Source organism: Strongylocentrotus purpuratus, unplaced genomic scaffold (assembly GCF_000002235.5).
Source record: "Strongylocentrotus purpuratus isolate Spur 01 unplaced genomic scaffold, Spur_5.0 spur5_scaffold_8, whole genome shotgun sequence".
Lineage (NCBI taxonomy): Eukaryota > Metazoa > Echinodermata > Echinoidea > Camarodonta > Strongylocentrotidae > Strongylocentrotus > Strongylocentrotus purpuratus.
This window is the reverse complement of record NW_022145614.1, coordinates 5,627,585-5,650,250: the sequence shown is the minus strand read 5'-3', so window position 1 is coordinate 5,650,250 and position 22,666 is coordinate 5,627,585. Positions and strand designations below refer to the sequence as shown.

Below are 22,666 nucleotides of genomic sequence, written 5' to 3'. Positions count from 1 at the left end.
AACGCGCTCTTAGACCGTGTGCAATCCCGTCCTGACTCGGGAGTTATAAAAACCCAGCGCGTTCTCGCCATTCCTCAACTTAAACGCTTTAGGCTTTGCAGATCAAGATGTTCAAGTCAAGCACCCATAACACCAAACTAGTTTTCACTACATTCTGGAAAATGTTGCCAAACAGGCTTGAACTGTGTGTAAACGGAGTGAACATATTAGCAACTATTTACAATCTTTTTAAGGACTTCATGGATAGGCTCGGACCGGCTTGGACGGGAAGGGTGGTCTAGAACTTTGAGCCTGTCCAAAATTCTCCCCGTCCTGCAATTGGACGGAGTGACAACGTACTTAAAACGAGATGGACGTATTACGATCGGAATTGTGGTACTATGAATTGAATTGCCGTACTTCGATCCTACTAGGAACGTGTTACCACGTGATGTGGTCGAGCATCAATGAGGAAGAACGCGCTGGGTTTGTATAGCCCTCGAACCAGGACGGGATTGCAAAGCACGATAGAAGCACGTTCGAACGCACTAAGAACGAGATGAGGACGAGTTGAACTGTCTCTGAACGAGGTGGTTGGGTTATAAACTAGTTAGAACAAGTTCTGAACTAGTAAAAATGGTATGGACTGCTTGGAAATATCAAATTCATCCGATCTGAACTTGATATGAACTGACTGTGGACGGGTACAGATGAGTTGGACGTATTGTTGCCTTTTAATGAACTAACTAGGGTCGTATTAGAGACATTAGTCCAGTCCGATCCCGTCCATAAAGTCCTTAAACAGGTCGCAAACAGTTGCTATTACGCCCAACTCCGTTCGCACACAGTTTGAGCTCGTTTGGCAACATTTTCGAGAATGTAATGAGAACTAGTTTGGTGTGATGGGGGCTTAAGATGTGTGACATCAATGCCGTCCATGCTATCATTCCCGTTTTTTTCTTCAATTTGAGAGTCTGGTTTCTTTGATTGTTAATAAACCCTTATCCTGTGTATTTACAAACACAAGATTTTAGTTATCAGAATCGGTTTCATATCCCCTATTGAATGGTGTGAAATGCCATCACATTTATATACACTAAACTCATTATACTTTGAGAAATAATAGCATTGCATTGTAGTGAGCACATTTTTTTTTATTGCCCTCGAAAATTTGAAAATTTACACCCCCCAAAAAGGTCGAATTTACATGTTTTTACACATTTTTTTTCCCAGGGACTGCTCCATATTAATTGCTATAGGGGTAGAAAGTTTTTAAGATTAAAGTATGTTTCATATTATTATGTTCTCAGCTGTTAAAATTAGTTTTTATTATTTTGCATGATTTTGCTTATGATATATTTTCAATGTCTTATATTGCTGTATAAATGACTCAAGGCTCAACACCCACAACCAACTATTACTTTCAAGACCCCCTTACCTATAATAATGTTATATCCGATATACCTCCATCGAAGATTTTCTTGAGGCATCTTCCTCTTTCACTATATAAAGTAGGAGAGGAAGCATCCTCGAAACATCTTCAATAATTTCTGTTTTTCTTGCCCTTTCAGGCTGTAGTGACTTGACCTTTGGAGAACTTTGCATTTGTAAATATTATTGTCTTGTCTTTATTGTGTGGCTTGAAGTCTAGCCTTTTATTCCATTGTCACTCATTTCTTTAGTGACACCTGTTGCATTACTAGAGTGCCACAAATACTTACTCTGGCAAGCACATTCCATACCCTATGGGTTGGGATGTGCAACCACCTAATGTACTGGTATAGCTTATACTGTACAGGGACATTACACTTGCTTGCTTTATTTGCCACACCTATTTTGATCACTTCTCCTGAGCTGTTCATATAGAGCACACGTATTCTAGAGAGTCTATCTACAGCAAAGCTAATTCAGCTTCATCTTAATTCTTGTCCTATTTCTTCGCTTGTTTCTCTACTCGGTTCTGAGGCCTTATTACTTTATAGAGATTATAAGTTTCTTCTTCGTTACTTAATTCGCGAAGAAGCGTCATTACTTTGTACATGGTCTTACATATTCTTTCTACGGGTGCTGTGCAATATTTGAACTACTACTTGTGATATAATATATGTTCCAAGTATCTGTACTCAACAGGTGTTTCTACGAGACAAGGTAGGAAAGAAATCTATTTCTATTTCTTTTATTTAGGTGATTTAATTCCCTAAACTGGTGATCCCGACGTGATACAGATTTTTTTTCTTCTGTTGATCTAATCTACCTTGTCATCGTCATTATCATGCCTGATACTGATAGCAATGTATTACCTAGTGAGGCTTCTGAGCCATCCCCTCAAGTCTCATATGTTAGTTTAAAGCTTCCACCATTTTGGGCACATGATCCTGATATTTGGTTTGCTCAGGTTGAGGCTCAGTTTCAAACTAGAGGTGTCTCAGTTGAGTCTACAAAGTTTGCTTATGTTGTCGCCTCATTACAACCAGAGGTAGCTCTAGAGGTGCGCGATATTTTAATTGCCCCTCCCCAAACAGAGCCGTACAAGATACTAAAAGCAGCACTGGTTAAGCGAACTTCTGTCTCTGAGCAAAAGCGTCTGAACAAATTGCTGACGAGTGAAGAGTTAGGCGATAGGTCGCCCTCCCAACTCCTTAGGAGAATGCAACAGTTATTAGGCTCTAATACTTTGGAAACTAGTATACTTAAGCAATTATTTTTGCAACGCCTGCCAACCAATGTACAGTTGATTCTCGCTTCCACAAGCGATGATGTCAGCTTGGTTGCGCTAGCGGCATTAGCCGACAAAATTGTTGAAGTTGCTGGTCCGCCTACTATTTCTCATGTCTTACCTAAAGAAGTGCCAGCGCAGACTTACGCTTGCGCTACTCCCAATGACTCTGGTGAAGTACATCGACTTTCTACCCAGGTTGCTCAACTGGCTGCTCAGGTGCAAGCCTTGACTTGTTCTATACAGGAGGACCGCAGAAGTCGCAGTCGACAGCGAGGCCCGAAGAATTCCGGCCCTCGCCAATCAGCTTCCCGTAGCCCGAGTCGGCATCAACAACATGCTGGGGCTGAATGTTGGTACCACTGGAAGCATGGCAAACGAGCCCAGAAGTGCATAAGTCCTTGTTCATACTCAGCAGGACAAAGCCGCCCTGGATATGTCCAGGGAAACGGGCCCGCCAAGGAATAGCGGCGACTAATTCACTTGGCACCATTCAACCCAGTCGCCTTTTCTTTGTTCATGATAAACAATCAGGCACGCGTTTTCTTGTTGATACTGGGGCCGAAGTTAGTATTTTCCCTCATTCCATGTTAGGAAAATCGGCAATGGTAAGTGCAACAAATATCCAACTTCAAGCTGTTAACAAGTCACCCATTAAGACTTTTGGCCAGAGATCTTTCACTCTTGATCTTGGGTTGCGGCGAGTTTTTCGTTGGATTTTTGTTGTCACGGACATACCTACACCTATCTTGGGAGCCGATTTCCTTGATAACTATGGACTATTAGTCGACATCAAACATCGACGGCTGATAGACACCACCACCACTCTTACAGTACAGGGAGTCGGTACATACACAGGCATCATTAGCCCGGTGTATGTCAAGCAAGATACTTCGGAGCGTTTCCACTCCCTTCTTCGTGAGTATCCTGACATCACCCGGCCAGTGTACAAGCACTCAGAAGTCAAGCATACAACCACCCACCATATCCAAACTCGAGGCCCACCTGCTTCAGCTCGCCCTCGTCGGCTTGCTCCAGATCGGCAGCAGATTGCCAAGGCAGAGTTTGAACACATGCTTGAACTCGGCATTATCAGACAATCTGATAGCAACTGGTCAAGTCCCTTGCACATGGTTCCGAAGAAGACACCAGGGGACTGGCGACCTTGTGGAGATTATCGCATGCTTAATGCTCGTACTATTCCTGATAGATACCCTATTCCTCATTTGCAAGATTTCTCTGCGTCACTTAGTGGCAAGACAATCTTTTCCAAGATTGATCTCATCAGGGCATATCATCAGATCCCAGTCGAGCCTAGCGATATCCACAAGACAGCTATAACCACCCCTTTTGGATTATTCGAGTTTGTTAGGATGCCGTTTGGCCTTCGCAATGCAGCTCAGACATTCCAAAGATTGATGGATGATGTCACTCGCGGTCTTCCTTTCGTCTATGTTTATCTAGACGATATTCTTGTAGCTAGTACTACCAAAGACGAACACGAGGCACATCTCCGTTTACTCTTTGACCGCCTGCAAGAGTATGGAATCTAAGGAATGGAATCCCGCTAAGTGTCAGTTCGGAGTACCTTTACTGTCCTTTCTAGGGCATAAAGTTGACTCGGAAGGAATACAGCCACTTAGTGACAAGGTGAAGATCATCCGTGATTTTCCGATACCTACATCACTTACCAAGCTACGAGAGTTCCTCGGGCTGATCAATTTCTACAGACGGTTCATTCCGCGGTGTGCAGAAGTACTCCAGGCTAAAGGTTGTCCACCCATGACACCCGGCCCTGTCAACCTGAGACCATCTTTGTCAAACATAATTTTGTTTTAAGCTATAGAGATACTATTTCTCTCTCTCAACTTATTACCATGATGTTAATTTAAGGTTCAGTATTACTCTACTACATGTTGAGTTTGAAACAACTTGCTCCATGATTAAGTTAAACTATGTAATCAGAGTTGCATATTCTTTGTAAATATATTGTAAATATGTTTTGTATTACCTATAGGAACCTATAGATTTCCTTTATAGTGCCTATAGTTCTCTAGTTTGTTTCGAGACTAGATTCTTGTTGATTAAGCATGAATGTGTAAATTGTTTGATAACTTGTTTCTGTGGACTGACAGGTGGGAAATTACAAAATTATGCTGCGCTAGTTTAATTAATGATCCTCCCCCCTCCCTAGAAATTTTGGTGCTACACATGCAGGTCCTATTCTATGTCCGTCAGCGTGTACAGGTGTGTCAACTATTCTTCACATGAGTGACTTTTATCCATATTTAAGACACACAGTAGTGAGCTCTCATGGGGAATTTGTCACCATTCAGGAGTTTACCTAATAACATGCATTATCAATCACCAGGATTAGCTTTCAGTTTCATGCCCAATAGGCCATATTTTGCATTTCCTACCATCACCCCATATGGAAAAGTTATTATCTTACATTTCCCTCACTCAAAGGCTCTCTGACAGACTAGGGGGTATTTCTTAATGGGACCACAGGTTTGCTGAGTGATAGATTTGTTTCAATAGAGAGCAAAATAGTTTTTGGTGGGGTACCAAGCCTTAAAGACCTACCAAACTTGAACTTGATTGCAGCCGTAGGGATGTTATGTAGTACACACTTGAGTGACATTCCCTTGTAGCAGTCTTTAAGCAGCATCTTCTTACTGCACTTCGGGCACAGAAAGCAGACATCATACTCTATCCTCCTAGCCCAGAGCTGAATAAGGCTATCAAGGGTTTCCGTAACAAAGTCCATCACCTGCCATGAATACACAAACAGCCCCAAGACAGATACTTTAATTTCCTTTTGGCTACTAGCTTACTTGATTTCACATCTCATAGTAGACGGATCTACAATTAAACTGTTATTAGGATACAGTCCACTGATAACACGTCGCATCGGCTTATATTGTCTTTTAACCTAACAAAGTCTGGGATACCGGCATTGTCTATTTGGGTGTAGGAAAAAAAATGGTCCACTCATCTTCCTGATCCACAAACAGTACTTGTTTTCCAATATCTATAGATTTAGACCAAAATCAATCATGAACTATTAATATTCTCTTGGAAGTTCATTTACAATTGTCTATAAGCCTACTCACACAGAACGGTTTGAGAAAGGTCTACAGTTTTGATGAAGCATAAAGTTTCACAGTATGATAGCTGAACTGTGTTACCACATTAACTAGATATAGAATGTGGCTAGTAACCAGACATTCAGAAATAGAATTAGAGTTAATCCTACATTCAACTGTAGTTGATTTCTAAGTCAAATTTTAAGTGCTCTTTGGTCTAACTTTATTGGTTTCCAATCTAACAGGACTATTAGGAAGTTTCACCTCACTTCAGACCATGGGATTGTTAGTGTAATAAAACAACAGACTACAGTTAACTCGATCTGCACAACTTAGATTAAGTACAAGTTATACTTTTTTCCTTAGTTAAATCTATTTTTGGGGAAAAAGCTATGCAAATCATGTGTTATTTACACTTCCTAAGTTGAATTTTCCAAAGTCAAACTATTTTTTGCAGTCCCACCTATTTGACTTATGTTAACAGTACTTTCTCTTAGAAATATATGTTCTATGACACATCCAAAAACTGTTTACCAGTGACAATTTCAATTCTATAGTTCAAATGGGTACTGACAGACAAAAGTTAGCTACCAATTTTCCAATCAAACAACAACAACAAAAGTTGTTTTGTTGAACGCGCATAGTAAATACTGTTTTGCGCCTCCTTCTCTGTTCATTTTCTAGTAATTGAAACCATCCTGTTGAGCTATATACCTACCTCTTTGACAGCACTTGGGGCTGGAGGTTTACGACTATCCCCATCATGATCGGCATCAGCAACCGGTCCTCGGAATACAGTGACCTGACATGTTAAAGAAACGTTGTGGAATCGATCAGAAAAGGTTGATCATCTAGCATTTAAGTATTGGTGTGTACTGCAAGGTTCTGGAATCATCAATATGATAATAAATTTGGCCCAGTCTTGGTAAATTTACAAGCACTGTACACAGAAAGATGTATATGGGAATACGCGACACGTGTGCAATATCGATCCAGTTCAGATAGATATAATAATTTACCAAATATATCAATTAGTAGGCGGTTTCTCGGCAAAATGTGTATCATCACGTATTAGTGAAAACATATTCTTTCACATGATTGGTAATAAGAGCTTCCATTTCACTTTTTGAGAGGGAGGGGCATTTCCAAAACTTGTCTTTACCTTTAAGCATCAAAGGTAAAGGGGAAAAGATTAAGAAATTAATAATATGATAGTGTGTAATTGTGTAGTTTCCCTCTATTTTGTGAGGTTTATTTATTAATTTATTTATAAATGTATTTATTCTGTGTTCGTTTTACAGAGTAAGAACCTCAGCACACATAAACTGATTTGCAAGAAAGTACTCATTACATTATACAATTTAAAAAAGACAGTGTAAAACAAACAATTATAGAATAACAAAATATTAAAATTCATTACAAAACGAAACAAGAACAGAAAGATAGATTAAAAACAGGAACAATTATTGGGCTATATTGTGATCACATCTTAAATATACTTATCAGCTTAGAATATATGTGTATTTAAAACCAATTAAAAAAAAACAGAAGGAGAAATATTACGAGGTTCCACTATACAGATTAGAGAACTAAACACCAGACCTTGATACTAAATAATAGGTTCAGTTTTCAGGGTAACACAATGCAATTCTTTCAAAGAAATAAGAGCCCTGAAGAGATCTTGATTCTCTATGTATGGACAGTATGATCGTCTTTAGGAGAATGACAATACCATTGCCTGGCGGAGGCTATCCATTGCCTATGAAAGGATCCGATGCACATGCAGCCTCAAAAACTTGACCTAAAATTCAGTATCTCCACCATGAGGGTAAAAAAAAAAATCGCTGACACTTGACTCAGACCTTGATAGTGGCTTCAAGTGGAGGTAACATCTCTAGTAAGGCATGATGCACTTCATCAACCATTAGACTGATGTGACGATGGAAAAGATTGACTGGTTTTCCATCTCTTTCATCCATCCATCTGACTGCTCTTGTCATCAACCGATGAAACAGCCCATCTGTGGAGAGGGCAAACCAAAAAGGTGACGAACAGATTGTGGCTAGTGACGTTTTGAAAGCCAGCTCAGAAAGATATCTTAGCTGCAATAATACTTCAAGAAAATTATATATTTCTGAGGAAAAAAATACAAGTTTCTATCAAGATGGATTAATTCTCTGTCTAACTAGATGGAATTTGACTGCGCGCAGACAAAAATGATGCCTCCGCCATAGAGCAATTTTACAAACCAAAACGGAAGCAATTTTTAAAATTCAAGTTTGATTGTAATCAATCTGTCGCTTTTAATGATAATGCATTCACAAGCTATTTATAGTCAAACATAATGAGCCCTGTGACCTTTGCCCTTGTGACCCCAAAATTTAATCAGTTAATTGGCTCTGCAAGATACATACATGACCCAAGTTTGGCAGGAATCCATCGATCGGTTCTTGAGATAACGCGATCACAAACTATTTTTGTATACATAATGAGCCCTGTGACCTTTGACCTTGACCTCATGACCCCAAAATTTAATCAGTTAGTTGGCTTTGCAAGATACATACATGACCCAAGTTTGGCAGGAATCCATCGATCGGTTCTTGAGATAACGCGATCACGAGCTATTTTTGTATACATAATGAGCCCTGTGACCTTTGACCTTCGACCTCGTGACCCAAAAATCTAATCAGTTCATTGGCTCTGTTAGATACATATGTGACCCAAGTTTGGCAGGAATCCATCTACCGGTTCTTGAGATAACGCGATCACGAGCTATTTTTGTATACATAATGAGCCCTGTGACCTTTGACCCTCGACCTTGTGACCTAAAAATCTAATCAGTTCATTGGCTTTGTTAGATACATACATGACCCAAGTTTGGCAGGAATCCATTGATCGGTTCCTGAGATAACGCGATCACAAGCTATTTTTGTATACATAATGAGCCCTATGACCTTTGACCTTTGACCTCGTGACCCCAAAATCTAATCAGTTCATTGGCTCTGTTAGATACATACATGATCCAAGTTTGGAGGGAATCCATCAATTGGTTCTTGAGATAACGCGATCACGAGAACGGGACGTACGGACGTACGTACGTACGGACGGACGGACAACCAGAAAACATAATGCCTCCGGCTACTTTGTAGCGGAGGCATAAAAATATAGTCATAACAACAGAATGGCTACTGGTTTGTACATCTGACCGCCCTGACACATCCATGGGAAAGATCTACATTTGCCACTAGCCCATGCAGTAGCCCAGAAGAGCTGGTGTAATATTGGAGCAGCTTGAGCACCTTGCATGATGGATATGTGCACTCTGACAATATCCAATAGTGATATTATCATTATCATTATTAAAAAGCAAATAAAAAGAATATTGTAGACTAATCTGATACAAACAAATTATCATAGTCTGTAGCTTACCATCTTTCTACACAAGGTTGAAGCCAATCATAAAATTTTCAAATCAATACGTGAGTTGGACATAGTAAACTTCTTGTTTACTTTGGATGCATGGGTCACCCTTGGCAAGAACCTACAAGGTCAGTCAAACTTGTCTATTGAGGCCACTCAAGGAAAATAGAGCAAGTGGCCATATGGACAGGAGATCTTTCAGAACACACAATTCTTTCTCAAGGGAGACAAAATGCATGGCCTTTCTAGAGAGGTGGCCAATTAGACAGACAGGTTTGACTTTATACAAACCTTGTTGCAATCTAATTGCAATATAGTATCTTTGGAGCAAGAAGGGTATTAACTATACAATACACTACATGTGTTAACACCCTACTGGCTGTAAACAGATGATGAAATCATTCTCACCTGGTAAGAAGCGCTGGAAGTCCACATAAAAGTCTGTAGAAGATTTGATCTGTGCAATCTCTTCTGGGGGGCAATGGGACGTCAGCCTGGAAGGAACATAGTAGCGCTTGTTTCCCACCTTCTCTGTTTCATTTGATACCTAAATTATCAAAACATATCCAAATACTCAAACCATAAATACAAAACAAAATATACAAGATACAACAAAACAATTTTTTTGAGAAATCTAAGCAAAAAATAAAGCAGTTCACATTTCACTCATCATTTCATTTTACGCATCCCACTCCTGCCACTAAATTTTTGCAAGTTACACATCAACATCGACCTATTGAGCAAATTTGATTTCAAATTTCAGAAATACAAATTTTGATACCATTTGTAAAAGCTTTCAAAACTCTACTTAATTTCATAGCACAAATCCATTTTGTTTAAAAGGAACATGTATGCAAATATAAAACAAAATTACGGTATCCATGCATGAAGTCTTTCGTCTATGTCTGATCGTCAACGAAACGGAGTTAAGTCATTTATCAATTCCGTTTGTTGCTACGGCAGGCAACCAGTGAAAACGAATTCGTTTAATCAAATTATGGAAATGCAAGCATCACTTTAAACAAACAGAACTTTGTTATTCCTGGCTCATTTTTCCTGAAATATAAAAGAGCAGAAAGTGAACTTTCTAGAAATGTGAATTTTTCTTTGAAATTTAGATACCGCCCGCCAAATGACTTTTTGGTTTCCTTCCTTCAAATTGTTTTTAATCACTCATGCGTGAAATATGCATCATATGAGTTGCATCAAATGAAAGAGGAGGATCTAAGCTTTACAAATATGTGTCATTTATTAATTATAATTGTGATTAAGTTGTGATAAAACATTGATAATTCTCGATTTCATTTTTTCTGGGTCGCACTGTATATATATCTATATTGAATAAGGCAGACTAATGGAACATTGAGCACTGTACGGAAGGATTGAGCAAAGCATTTCCCTTGTTTGCACCTACATTGTTTGTATATTTCTAGTCACAATATTCTGAGGTTAACGTGAAACACTGAGGAAAGCGTAAATAAAGATGTTTAGCACCTGCAATAATTGCTTTTGTTGTAATATACTGCCCTAAACGAATTCCTAACTTCAGCAATGGACAAATAAAAATACCCTAACCCAAACCCTTAACCGAAAAGCCCAATTACAACCATAACCCTAACCTTATACTTTCGATTAAATATAACCCGGGGAATCGCTGCAGGAGTACGGGTAGGAGCACTATTTAGCTGGAGATTTACCTCAGTGTCTACTCCATCCTGTTGCTCTTGCTGGAGTCGTTCTACAGGAGCCTCACAGATGAGATCAAACTTGGCCATGAGCTTGACTAGGGCCTCCTTATGCTCCAAAAAACCTTGCCACATATGATGAATCAACCTATCCTCTAAGATACCATCCTTCTGAAGAGTGGTCCAAGCATCACTCACGATGCCATCCTGGAATTAAAACACAATGTCAACTTAATGGCAGTTGACAAAACTGGACATAGGAGTATGGATTGTAAACCATCATTACATTACATGGTGAAGTGATAGCTTTGTTACATCAATATTATAAATAATATTTCCTATCATTTTCATAAATACTCTGAAACTCTATCTCTCAAGAGACTTCTTTACAGCCTTTTTCACATAGGTAATAGTGCCGCAGTTTACCGCAAGATTTTTTTAAAACTGTAATGTACTTCAAATTTTCTATCTTTTTAAACATGGATACATTGCGTCTGAATCTGATGAAGGGGGAAATATACATATATAAAGCTAAAAGAGACATTGTTGATGTATTAGCTCTATATAAACCTAGATTATTATTATAAATGGAGGGGAGGGTTTTTTACCCTATTTCTGCAGAACTCAGAATGATATATAGAATGACCTGCTTGATTAGTTTTAAATGTTCACTTAATTCCCTTCATTTCGTAATTTAAAAAAACCTGCTGCAGCTTACTGCAGAAAGAGTGAAGAGGTTGTAAAGGAGGAGGTTTCTCACCCTCTTTGCAGGATCCAGGATGGTTATGACCTGCTTGAAGACATCAATTAGCCACTGAGGATTAAGGATCACCATGTCTCGTAGGAGAGACTGCTGGTCTTCAATGCCTCCGTAGTAGACGACATACCCCAAGTCGTGGTAGAAGGTCAGCATCGTGAGAAGTTCATGCTCCGATTCCATCCCGACTGGCTGCATCAGTTCCTTGGTCTGGGAGAATACAAAAAATATCTTCAAAATCATGTTATGATTGGTGAAAAACAGTATAAAAGTATATATATCAAATAAATAAATATCATAACAGTAACATTACATTAAATTCCCAAAGGGCATATACAGAATATAAATATAATATTAAAGCAATACAGAAAGCAACATGTAGCCTGAATCTTGTGCCATGAATTTCAAAGGCACTAAAACATCCTATCAAAAACGGGCATATACACAGAGCCATTTGCAAAATTGAAAGGGTATGATTGATGCATTTTGATATTTTGGCAATACCGTACATATTCCCAACAATACCAGGAGGGTGGAAGTGGCTATGAAGAAAATATTTGGAAATGGCAGGAATAAGCGTTGCAGTCCTACCTGATCTAATGACATGTAATTGACTTTATCTGCAGCTAGAGCTTCCTCAAATAAGAGCCATCTGAGTGGAATCTCTTCTCCCATGTAAGGCTCTTCCATCGCCACTTTCTCTATATGTCTCCTCAACGCGACCAGCTACAAAGGAAAACACGTATTTGTTGGTTTATATTTATAAAAAATAGATGGACTTCGACTGCGTGCAGTCGAAAAATGATGCCTCCGCAATAGAGTAATTTTACAAACCAAAACAGAAGCAATTTTTTTAATTCATGTTTGATTGTAATCAATTAACAAGTTCTCAGAATGTTGTGGTAACAAGCTATTTTTCATATACATGTATGACCATTTGTATTAGGTTCATGGTATGACCCTTTGATTTTTGACCTCATGACCCTAAAATATAATCACTTCATTGGCTTTGCCAGATACACATGATCTAAGTTTGATAGTAATCCATCAGTCGGTTCTAATGATAATGGGCTCATAAGCTATGCATATATCATGAGCCCCATGACCTTTGACCTTTGACCTCATGACCCCAAAATCTTATCAGTTCATTGGCTCTACAAAAGACATACATGACCTCAGTTCAGCAGGAATCCATCAATCAGTTCTTGAGATAATGCGATCACAAGATATTTTTGCATAAATAATGAGCCCTAGCTGTTACCTTTGATATTGTGACCCTAAAATCTAATCAGTTCATTGGCTTTGAGATACACACATGAACCAAGATTGGCGGGAATCCATCAATCGGTTCTTGAGATAACGCCATCACAAGCTATTTTTGTGACCTTTGACCTTGTGACACCAAAATCTAATCAGTTCATTGGCTCTGCAAGATACATACATGACCAAAGTTTTGCAGGAATCCATCATTCGGTTCTTGAGATAACGCGATCACGAGAACGGGACGTACGGACGTATTGTTGAAATGGTCCAAACATATGGAGCAATTTGTGCAGCACTTTGTAACTGCAAGGAAAAGTCACTTTACTTTTGGATTGGATAGATAATCAGTAATCCTCTTTTGCTACAGGGTTACTATAAATTGTAATAGTTGATGATTATTTGTGTACCTCTTCATCTTTGTCCTCTAAGCTGTTTTCAATGGCATAATACTTGGGGACCACATGGCATTCAAACGGCCAAGTCATGATAGAGTCATGGATCTTCTCAAAGGCAGTACCAATCTAGAAGACAAAAAGAGTGAAGTGAACAGAAAATACACATCTTAGTCATAATGTTAAACATGCATGCATACCTCGCTTTAGATGAGAACATGATAATCTATGCAAATAAAAAGAATGCCAATATGAAATAGCATAATGCAATTTAAAGACCATCATGATGTCTCATTGGTTTTAATACAAGGACAAAAATGAGAGAGAACAGAGCAGTGAAGAATTTCAATGAAACACAATTTGGCAACTCTGTGACTTATCTTTTGAGGTCCTCTCCCATTTGCTTGGTAGTGCAAATTTCATGTATTTTTATTTTCTAGCTTATATCAATGAAGGAATGGGGCATTGTAAAAACATGTTTGTAATGAGTACATCTAGGGTGCATGTATGACAAAAAAAATTGTCCAGATGATATAAATATTTGTTTAAATTTATTACCTTTTAATCAGATAAAACGTACGGCTCAAATTTTCACTGGTACTATCAAATATAATATCAGGGTGAACTTTTCCTTTAAAATGTCCACTCACAAAAAAGTGTAAATCCAAATGTTGCAAAGTTTTAACTATAGTCAAGCTGTTCTAATGCCATAGTCCAATCCCACTGCCAAACTGACTCATAACTGAATCCCAATGACCAATATACTGGCCATCACCCAGGGTTAGACAGAAGGATAACCGTCTGGTATTGGGAATTTCTTTAATAAACCTGACATTTGTCAGCCTGACAACGACTCCTGTTGACGAAAAGTCTTTCTCGAATTAAAAGTTGATTTAGGAACTAAATGAGCATGCTATTTTTTACAATAAAGACAGGGGAGTGTGTTATTGCAATCAAAGTGGAAATATGAAGACGTAAAGAGTGAACAAAACTCGTAGCATCTCATTCATCTTGGTCTGGCTGGATGTATAGTCTCAGCGGAACAACCGTTGATATCAGAGTAAACTCAGGGTATGGTACTTAGAATGCAGGGGTAGAGGGTTCGAATCCTGACGCGGCACTAACGTCCTTTGGCAAGACATTAATCCACATTTGCCACTCTTCACCCTTGTGGAAATGGGTACCTGGCAACTTCAGAAGTAATAACAATTCTCGCTATTGCCAATACCTTCAAATGCCTGCATGTAGTTTCATGCCCTTTTTTAAATGCACTCTGGGATAGCTTGGTGACTTAGTCACTTCCGGTCTATTTTGTGCGGCTGTATATAGGCTACTGTGCCGTCCAATTGAGAAGGCGCGGAGAGGCGTGGCAGCCGGCAGTTAGTATAGTCACCGGGCTAGCTGTCAATTTATCATTGAAATAGTTGGATGCTAGTACTTCCTTTCCCTTCGGCTTTTTTCATAGTATATCGTAAGCAATTATCTATTTTTAACAAACTGAGTTGTTTTATATAGTGCTTAATACATCCACGATGTCTCTAAGCGCTTTACAAATATACTATTACCCCGGTCATTGGATTCAATACGTGCCAATCTTCTATTGAATTTGTGATCAAATCACCATTTTAGGGCAGTTGTTTGACGTGCGGTATGTTAAAAAAAAACAAAAAAAAAACAATTATTAAAAAATGTATTTTATGAAGAAAAAACGTAATACCGTAATTTGGAGGGAAAAACGGGGTAATTCCGGCAAAAACGGAATGGTTGGCAGCGCTGGTCGCATGAAAAAGAAAAGAAAAAACGTTCAGAGATATCACTTGGGTCAAATTCCTAACAGATCCTACACAGCGCGCGACCTTGAAAAAGTTACTCCGAAGGCAAGACAAGTTTTGAAATCACTTGTCTTGCGTTCGGAGCAAATTTTTCCAGGTCCAGGTGCATGCACAATATGTGTACCACGAGGCGCACATCTCGGCATTTGGGGGGCATTATTAGCAATAGCAAGAATTGTAGGACCGTCAGGAAGAACAGCTAGCTGATGCTGATCTGGATCTTCCTGGGGTAAAAAAAAAAAAAAATTATTATCAACACACATGTATATCATGAAACACTACCTTTTTCTTTTTCTCTTTTGCATCTCCTTTCACACTTTCTCGATGAGTTCCAACGATAAATATCGGTGGAGATTTCTGGGCAGTATTAGACGTATTCTTATTTCTGACCGAAGAGGGCACCACAGCATGGGCGAAGATGGAACACAACCAGAAATTGATAAACTGTAGACATGTCAGTTCTGATTTGGCACCTCCTTTAGCCTGTGTTTTAATTGTAAAGAGATATGTATGATAATAGGGCAATGATAAAAACACACAGAAACAACCATGCTTTGTAATCATTCTAACAGGGTAACGCATATACATATCCCATTCCTCACATCCCTTTTTTTTTTTAATTGTTGAATGATTTATTGATTTATTTATCTTCATTATCTTCCAAAATAAGAAATGATTACAGCATGATAATCAGATCATAATTATCACAATTATGTCCTTACATTGTAATATAACCATAAAATAGTCATGAAGAAGGATTGCAACATTGCGTGGCAATCCTTTATGCCCGCGTCACACTGTCCCGAAGTTGACATAAGATGGACACACGATGAAGGAAAATTCCAAATTCGAGCCATATCAGGCCATTCGTGAGGCAGCTGAGGCAATCGTATGACCGTCGGTTGATTTTTCAGGCTCCGGCAGCAACTTCGTGAACGATGGCAAAATCTTTTGCGTGCCAAAAATTTGCCCGAAGACCTTGCAAACGTTTATTTTCATGTTGTATTCGTGAATCCATGTTGCCCTTCGTAAGGCCATCGTGAGGGCATCTTGTCAAATCATGTCATCTTCGTAATTACTTTGTGTGATCATCGGTGCCATCAGGCACTTATCATCTCATGAAGACAATACGAAGGAAACAAGAAACTGCCCGAATGTCTTCGGAAGGCAACATGACTATGTGAAACCCTCGCAAAACATAGTGTAGCTATCGTATTATAGTGCGATGACATCCAGATGGGACCACGCGGTGTCGGCGAAGACAGCCGAATTTAAGTAGCTAGCTCAAGCGTTTCCCATGTGTCATGGTAACGTGGACATTTGTTGCAATAAGCTATATTTCTCGTATCTATATATACTGATTTGTTTTTCAGATTCAATTTATCATGTTATGCAATGTTTTATATAACATTATGTGTTTTTAATTTTGTTTGTAAACTTTTGTATTTCGGCTAACTGCTGCGATTTGAAATAAACCATTTTGAATGAATGAATAAATGAATATAAAAAGCCAGCCTCATAGCCAGAGGCTTTTCAAGTACCCCAAAAGTGCCCTTTCTAACGTAGGAAAAGTGCCCCTATAACTTTGTAACAAGTGCCATTTTTTACAGAGCAAAAGGCCCCATTTTACCTTAAAAAGTGCCCATTTCACTTTTGACAAGTGCCCCCCTACACCTCTGATAATATACCCTATTCAAATTTGAGAGATGCCCCTTTTACTTTGCCCAGTGCTTCTTTTCCTTTGTAGGAAGTGCCTCTTCCCCTTTTAATAACTATACCCACTTTAACTCCCATAAGCACACCTTTTATTTTCATGTGTGCCCCCTTTTCTGTACGATAAGTACCCCCATTAAAACAAAGGAGCTCCTTCCCCTTCTCATAAATGCCCCTTTTTCACCTATTAAAAGTGTCCTTTTTCATTCTCATAAGTACCCCTTTTCATATTTAGTCAGTGCCTCTTTTCAGGGGCAATAATGTCCCTTTACACCTCTGAAAATTTTCTTTTTAACAATGATACGTGTCCCTTTTCCTTTCTAATAAGGGACCTATCCCCTTTTCATTAATTCCCATTTTCAACTCTTATGAATGCCTCTATCAAAATCTGATGGGTGCCCCAATTCCGTCGACAAATTCCCATTTACCATTCTCACAAGTGCCTTTTTAATCCCTGGTGAGTGCTTCTTTTCAGATATAAGAAATAAGTGTTTTATCTTTTTCGATAATTGTCCCCTTTACTTCCCTTTTCAAACGTGCCCCTAATTTAATTAAAGTAGATATTCATTGATTTTAAAAACTAACTTTAATTTCATTGATGCAAAGTTGAAACTTTGATTCGACAAGGTTATCAAAATTCAATGCTTGGAAACATTCGAAGTAATGATTATTATAAATTACAAAACGCTTAAATACAGCCCGGTATAGCACCTGAAGAGCTCTCCGAATGCTGCTGAGATGTGTGATATCACAGTATGGACATGATTTGCACAAGCAGACGATGTCCCAATACATCTCACACATTTTCAGTGCCTGTGTTTTCATCTTCTCTTGAGTTCTTTTTCTTACTTCACTACTGTCAGGCCTCACTCTAAACCCTGTGCATGGTTTTATTTTGATGACAAATGCAGCGATAAAAAAATAAAGGAATCTGTCACTTGTAAACAAAATAAGACGCCATTGTATATTCAGCTGCACACACCCTGGTATGTTCGGCGTTTAAAGAGGGAACAAATGCCGTCCTTAATATCATTCCGGGGGGTTTTCAATTTGAAAGTCTGGTTTCTTTGATTGTTTATTAACCCCTATCCTGTGTATTTACAAGCAAAAGATTTTAGTTATCAGAATCGGGTCATATCCCCTTTTGAATGGTTTGACATGCCATTACATTTATATACACTAAACTCAATATAATTTGACAAATAATATCTTTGCAATTATGTACTATCTTTATGGGATGTCGTCTGGTTGGGCAGTATTGGTCCATATAGTGACGTCATTAAAACATCGTTATTTTTCTGACGAATCTCTCGTATATCCCAGCTGATATGGAGGTGGTTGTATTTGTATTTTTATAAATCACCCGATATGTAGTTGACCTAAAACTTGTACAATGGCCATCTGTTAGCTTACCAGTTTCTAGTGAAACATTAGTTGACATATTTGTGATTTTCTTTGAATTTCACCTTTAAAGTGAATATTAGGGCGATTTCTCCCAAAGCTCGCTCGCTACACTCACTTGCATTGATTTCATAGATGATATAATTATGTTACTTATCAAAGGTTTTTTCAGCAGTCTTCCGTATGAGAATCTGAGTATAACCCCATCAGTATTGGATTTAATTCTCTTTATAAGATGTAATTTTTTGCACTGCAACCTCACAAATCTTAACATTTTACCTCGCTCGCATATGAATATTCAGACCATCACACCCAACTGCAAAGTATGATGCTTAAACAATATCTTGTATGATGTACAAAGAGAAATAAATATTGAAAGCATCCCTGTTAATGTAACCACAATGTATAGGGGTACATACCAATGTCTAACAAATTGTATATTTTCGATTTGAGATTTCCCTTTGTAGGTGCCCTTTTTTCCAGAAAGTGCCCTTTTGTGTTGGTCCCATCCCCCAATTTGGAAGTCGCTCCGACGCCCCTGCTCTGAGCATCATTAATTTCCGATCAGTATTTGAATTTCCCACCGTCGGTCGAAGGTTTATACCATCGGGAGGTCATGTGACGCCTTCGTAACCTAGTTGGAACGCATCGTACTCTCAATACGACGTCATGTAGCCATTGTGTGGCCTTCGTGTGGCCTGCGGGTACACTTCCTATTACAAATTGACATCTTTGTGTTGCCTCCGTGAGTGGTTAGGGTGCAATCTTGTGACCTTCTGTAGGCATCGTACTTGCTTCGGCTGTTGGTTGGCTGTAGACCAAGTTCGGGGCCATCTTCGTGCGAAGTTCAAATTTCCTTCATAGTGTGTCCATCTTAATATGTAAACTTCGAGACAGTGTGACGCAGGCATTATAAAGCTTCATAATATGATATATAATATTGAGGAAAAAGTATATTCTGCCTTTTATACCTCTCTTTAGAAATCTAGCCATCTGATTGGTAGAAATAGGAGTCGTGATTTTAGCCATTCCCGTAAAGAAACGAACAATGCCAGTGCTGGTTAATAGTTCATGAGTGAGATTCCCACAAGATTCCGAGTACTGGGAAAATAGTAAAATTTTGCTGCGATCCCCATTGGTTTACGTGTTAAAACTTAGTTTGTGCGAGCGCGCATACCATACAGTGCTTTTGTCTGCAATTCCCAAATGATTGTAACATTCAGTCATCATTCCAGCGAAGATTAATAGACAGTGTCTCAAATTTTCTGTGATCTTTTAACCAATCTTCACTCAAGGAAAGGATAAGGTAATAATTCTTGGTAGACTTTTATCTCAATTCGGCATATAAAAGACATATCAACTGCTTTAATATTCTAGGAATGGCTGATTTAGAGGCTCAAAGGGACGTTGCATCCTCCCATGACCCCGAGGCGCGCCTGCCTCTCAAAGCAGTTAATATATCTATAATATTAAATGAAATAGAAATCATTAAAGGATGGGGGTGAAATGAGATCTATGAAAAGATGACACGAGGAATAGCAGTACTCTTTGATTTTTGATCAGTAAAACATTACCATCTATTATGATTGGTAATTTTTTTCTTCTCAAAAGTTGATCGCTTTAATGACATGCCCAAGTGATTCCATGACATTTGCTCCGGCGACAATTGCTCCGCTGTAAATTTCATACACTAATCGAATGGCTAACTTCAACCCTGGATTCAACACTATACCCTACCCTAAACCTAACCCTAAACCTAACATAAAACCCTATTGAAACCCTAACCCTAACCCTACATCTTAGACGAAATAAAGCCCGGAGCAATTGTCGCAGGAGCAAATGTCGTGTCACCGCCCAAGTGTGGAAGTGATTGGCGGGATGACCTTGTAGGCCAACATGAATTCTTTTAACAGAGATGGACTTTCAAAGAGATGGAAATTTCAACTATTTAATCTCACACCATGCTCTCAAAAGAAAGAAAAAAAACCTAATACATCACTGATTTAATTGCACCAACAATTTACACATGTATCAATCCAGAAGAAAACAGGTACTTGAAGCTATACTTAAAAAGAGTTGAAATGTCAATGAGCAAGAGCTTTAAAAATACATTTTTCGTGAGTAATGAATGATGGAAATATGTAAAACTTGACAATTAAACTTCAGCAAATAATGAATAATGAGTAATGAGTAATGAATGATGGAAATATGTAAAACTCGACAATTAAACTTCAGCAAATAACTAATGTTTTGCAAAGAAAAACACAACACTATCTACCATTTATCTATCCCCTGTATTAAAAGCATAATTTATTTTTTACCAAGCAGTATAAAATGAAATAAAGAAATACCATTTCATAATACTGGTCTCTGGATTCAGGGGGAACAACAGAATCTAAATTTCTACTGAGATCAAAGACAATCACATAAATGGCTCGCCACGTCAGAAACACCTACAGGAGAAGGGAATAAAAATGGTCCATAAGTAGTTAATAACTACCATGCTTTGTTGTTTCTTGCATTTGTAACTCATGAATGCAAGGTGGACTGGTTGAATTAGGGCCTTTGTTAAATACTTTAAGATGTAAGCTTCAATATGTCACATTCTCAAGAAACATAAACCTGGACAAATTAATTGTTCACATAGGTGTGTAATAATGTGCATATTAAAAGTACATGAATCCATGTGCCCTAAATCTGAAGCATTATATTGAGACAATGTAATAATAGTCTCCATCTCTAATTTCTTTGAGAATGAGATATCTACACTGAAATGCCATGATGGATGTATGGGAGACAGTAGTCAATAAAATTTATTCAATTTTTTTTAAATTCCAGAATCTAACAATACTTTTCACATTTGCTTTCATGGCACCACGGTATAATTTACAAGGAATCTATAGTTCTTAAAATGTTCTTTTACCTGATGGGTTGTGTAGTATATGTCGTGTCCGGCAAAGTCCCATATACTTAGTGAGACTCCTTCTCTTCTACCGCTATCAGCATTGTCTGATCCTATCTCCTGAGGAATGAAGAAAATTAATACACATCTATATGAACAGTTATCAAAAAACAATTTTACAATAAAATAATGGGAACATGCTCATCTTGTCATCCTGCTACTGTTTTAATTTTTTTTGTTTTTTTGGTCTGTTATGTTTTGTTTATTCCGTAATTTTTCAAAATTAAGTTATGAATGTATAAAGTTTGAATTATTATTGTGAGAACCTACACCTAACAAGCATTGCTTCCAAGTACAGTGTGTAGGTTCGTTTCTCATTTCCTGTACTGAATAATTTTGCATTACAAGACTAAAAAAAACAATGGTCAATGTCAAAGATATTTCAATGCTAATTTTCTGTTATATTCAGTTCATAAATGATTTCAAAAATTCCTCTGATATCTTATCCTTTATCCTTTTTGTCGATGACTCTTACATTTTCTATTCACATCGTGACCATCACACTCTCTTAGATACAATAACTAAAGAATTACATCATGTGAACGACTGGATCCAAGCAAACAAATTATCACTCAATGTAGGGAAAACTAATTTCATGCTTTTTAGTAACACAGTTACCCAATTACCTGGCGATATCCTTTTTAATAATACAAAATTAGTGTGTGTTGATTGCATGAAATTCCTTGGGTTATCCATAGATAATAAATTAACATGGAAAAACATATTGATAATATGTGTAAAATTTTATCTCGCAACATAGGGGTGATCAACAAACTAAAATTTTGCTTGCCTTCCCGTATTTTATTGACCCTTTACTCTACCCTCATTCTTCCCTATTTAAATTACGGTATTCTTGCGTGGGGAAACGCACGAAAAATCCATACAAACAGAATTTTCTTATTACAAAAACGAGTAGAGAGAATAATAAATAATGAAACATTCTTTTCCCATACAGAAAATTTATTTGTTGAAAACAAAATCCTTAACGTACACGACTTATTTTCATTCCACCTAGGAACATTCATGTTTCAACTAACATCCAAACAAGTACCCAGTGCTCTTACTAAATTATTTACAACTAATGCACACATACCCTACCAAACGTCGTAACCAATATCATCTTCCTTTAACCCGAACAGTCTTCTCACAAAAAACAATTGTATATACTGGATCAAAATACTGGAATACGCTTGATGCCTCCCTACAACAACACTCAAGTATCTTTTGCTTCAAGAAATACCTAAAGCTCACTCTGTTGAAGTCACACTCTGCTCCAGCTATGCAACCCTAAGTCGTTAACCTGCGCACAATAAATAAATTATGCACAAACAAACTTTAGTACGCAAATTTATCACTAAACACGGACTTGCTTTCTGTTTTATCTGGTCTTCTTACTCTTGCCTTCCGACTCCTCCCAGTGAATTTCTTTCTTTCCTCTCTAAAGAAATACAAATAGA

The 22,666-nt window shown here is 38.1% G+C and overlaps 1 protein-coding gene across 2 annotated transcripts in view; it reads right to left on the bottom strand.

Annotated features, from left to right (window-relative positions):
• LOC100889840 overlaps nt 1-22,666 on the bottom strand; it is a 70,423-nt gene that overhangs the window by 5,233 nt on the left and 42,524 nt on the right. For both annotated transcript variants that reach the window (XM_030975318.1, XM_030975320.1), the window contains 11 exons: nt 21,171-21,269; nt 20,599-20,700; nt 15,416-15,616; nt 13,317-13,430; nt 12,238-12,372; nt 11,650-11,856; nt 10,902-11,096; nt 9,613-9,751; nt 7,647-7,804; nt 6,503-6,586; nt 5,282-5,468 (listed from right to left, as the gene is read on the bottom strand). In XM_030975318.1, coding sequence (XP_030831178.1) covers nt 5,282-5,468; nt 6,503-6,586; nt 7,647-7,804; nt 9,613-9,751; nt 10,902-11,096; nt 11,650-11,856; nt 12,238-12,372; nt 13,317-13,430; nt 15,416-15,616; nt 20,599-20,700; nt 21,171-21,269 — 1,621 coding nt within the window. The remainder of the gene's footprint in view (nt 1-5,281; nt 5,469-6,502; nt 6,587-7,646; nt 7,805-9,612; nt 9,752-10,901; nt 11,097-11,649; nt 11,857-12,237; nt 12,373-13,316; nt 13,431-15,415; nt 15,617-20,598; nt 20,701-21,170; nt 21,270-22,666) is intronic.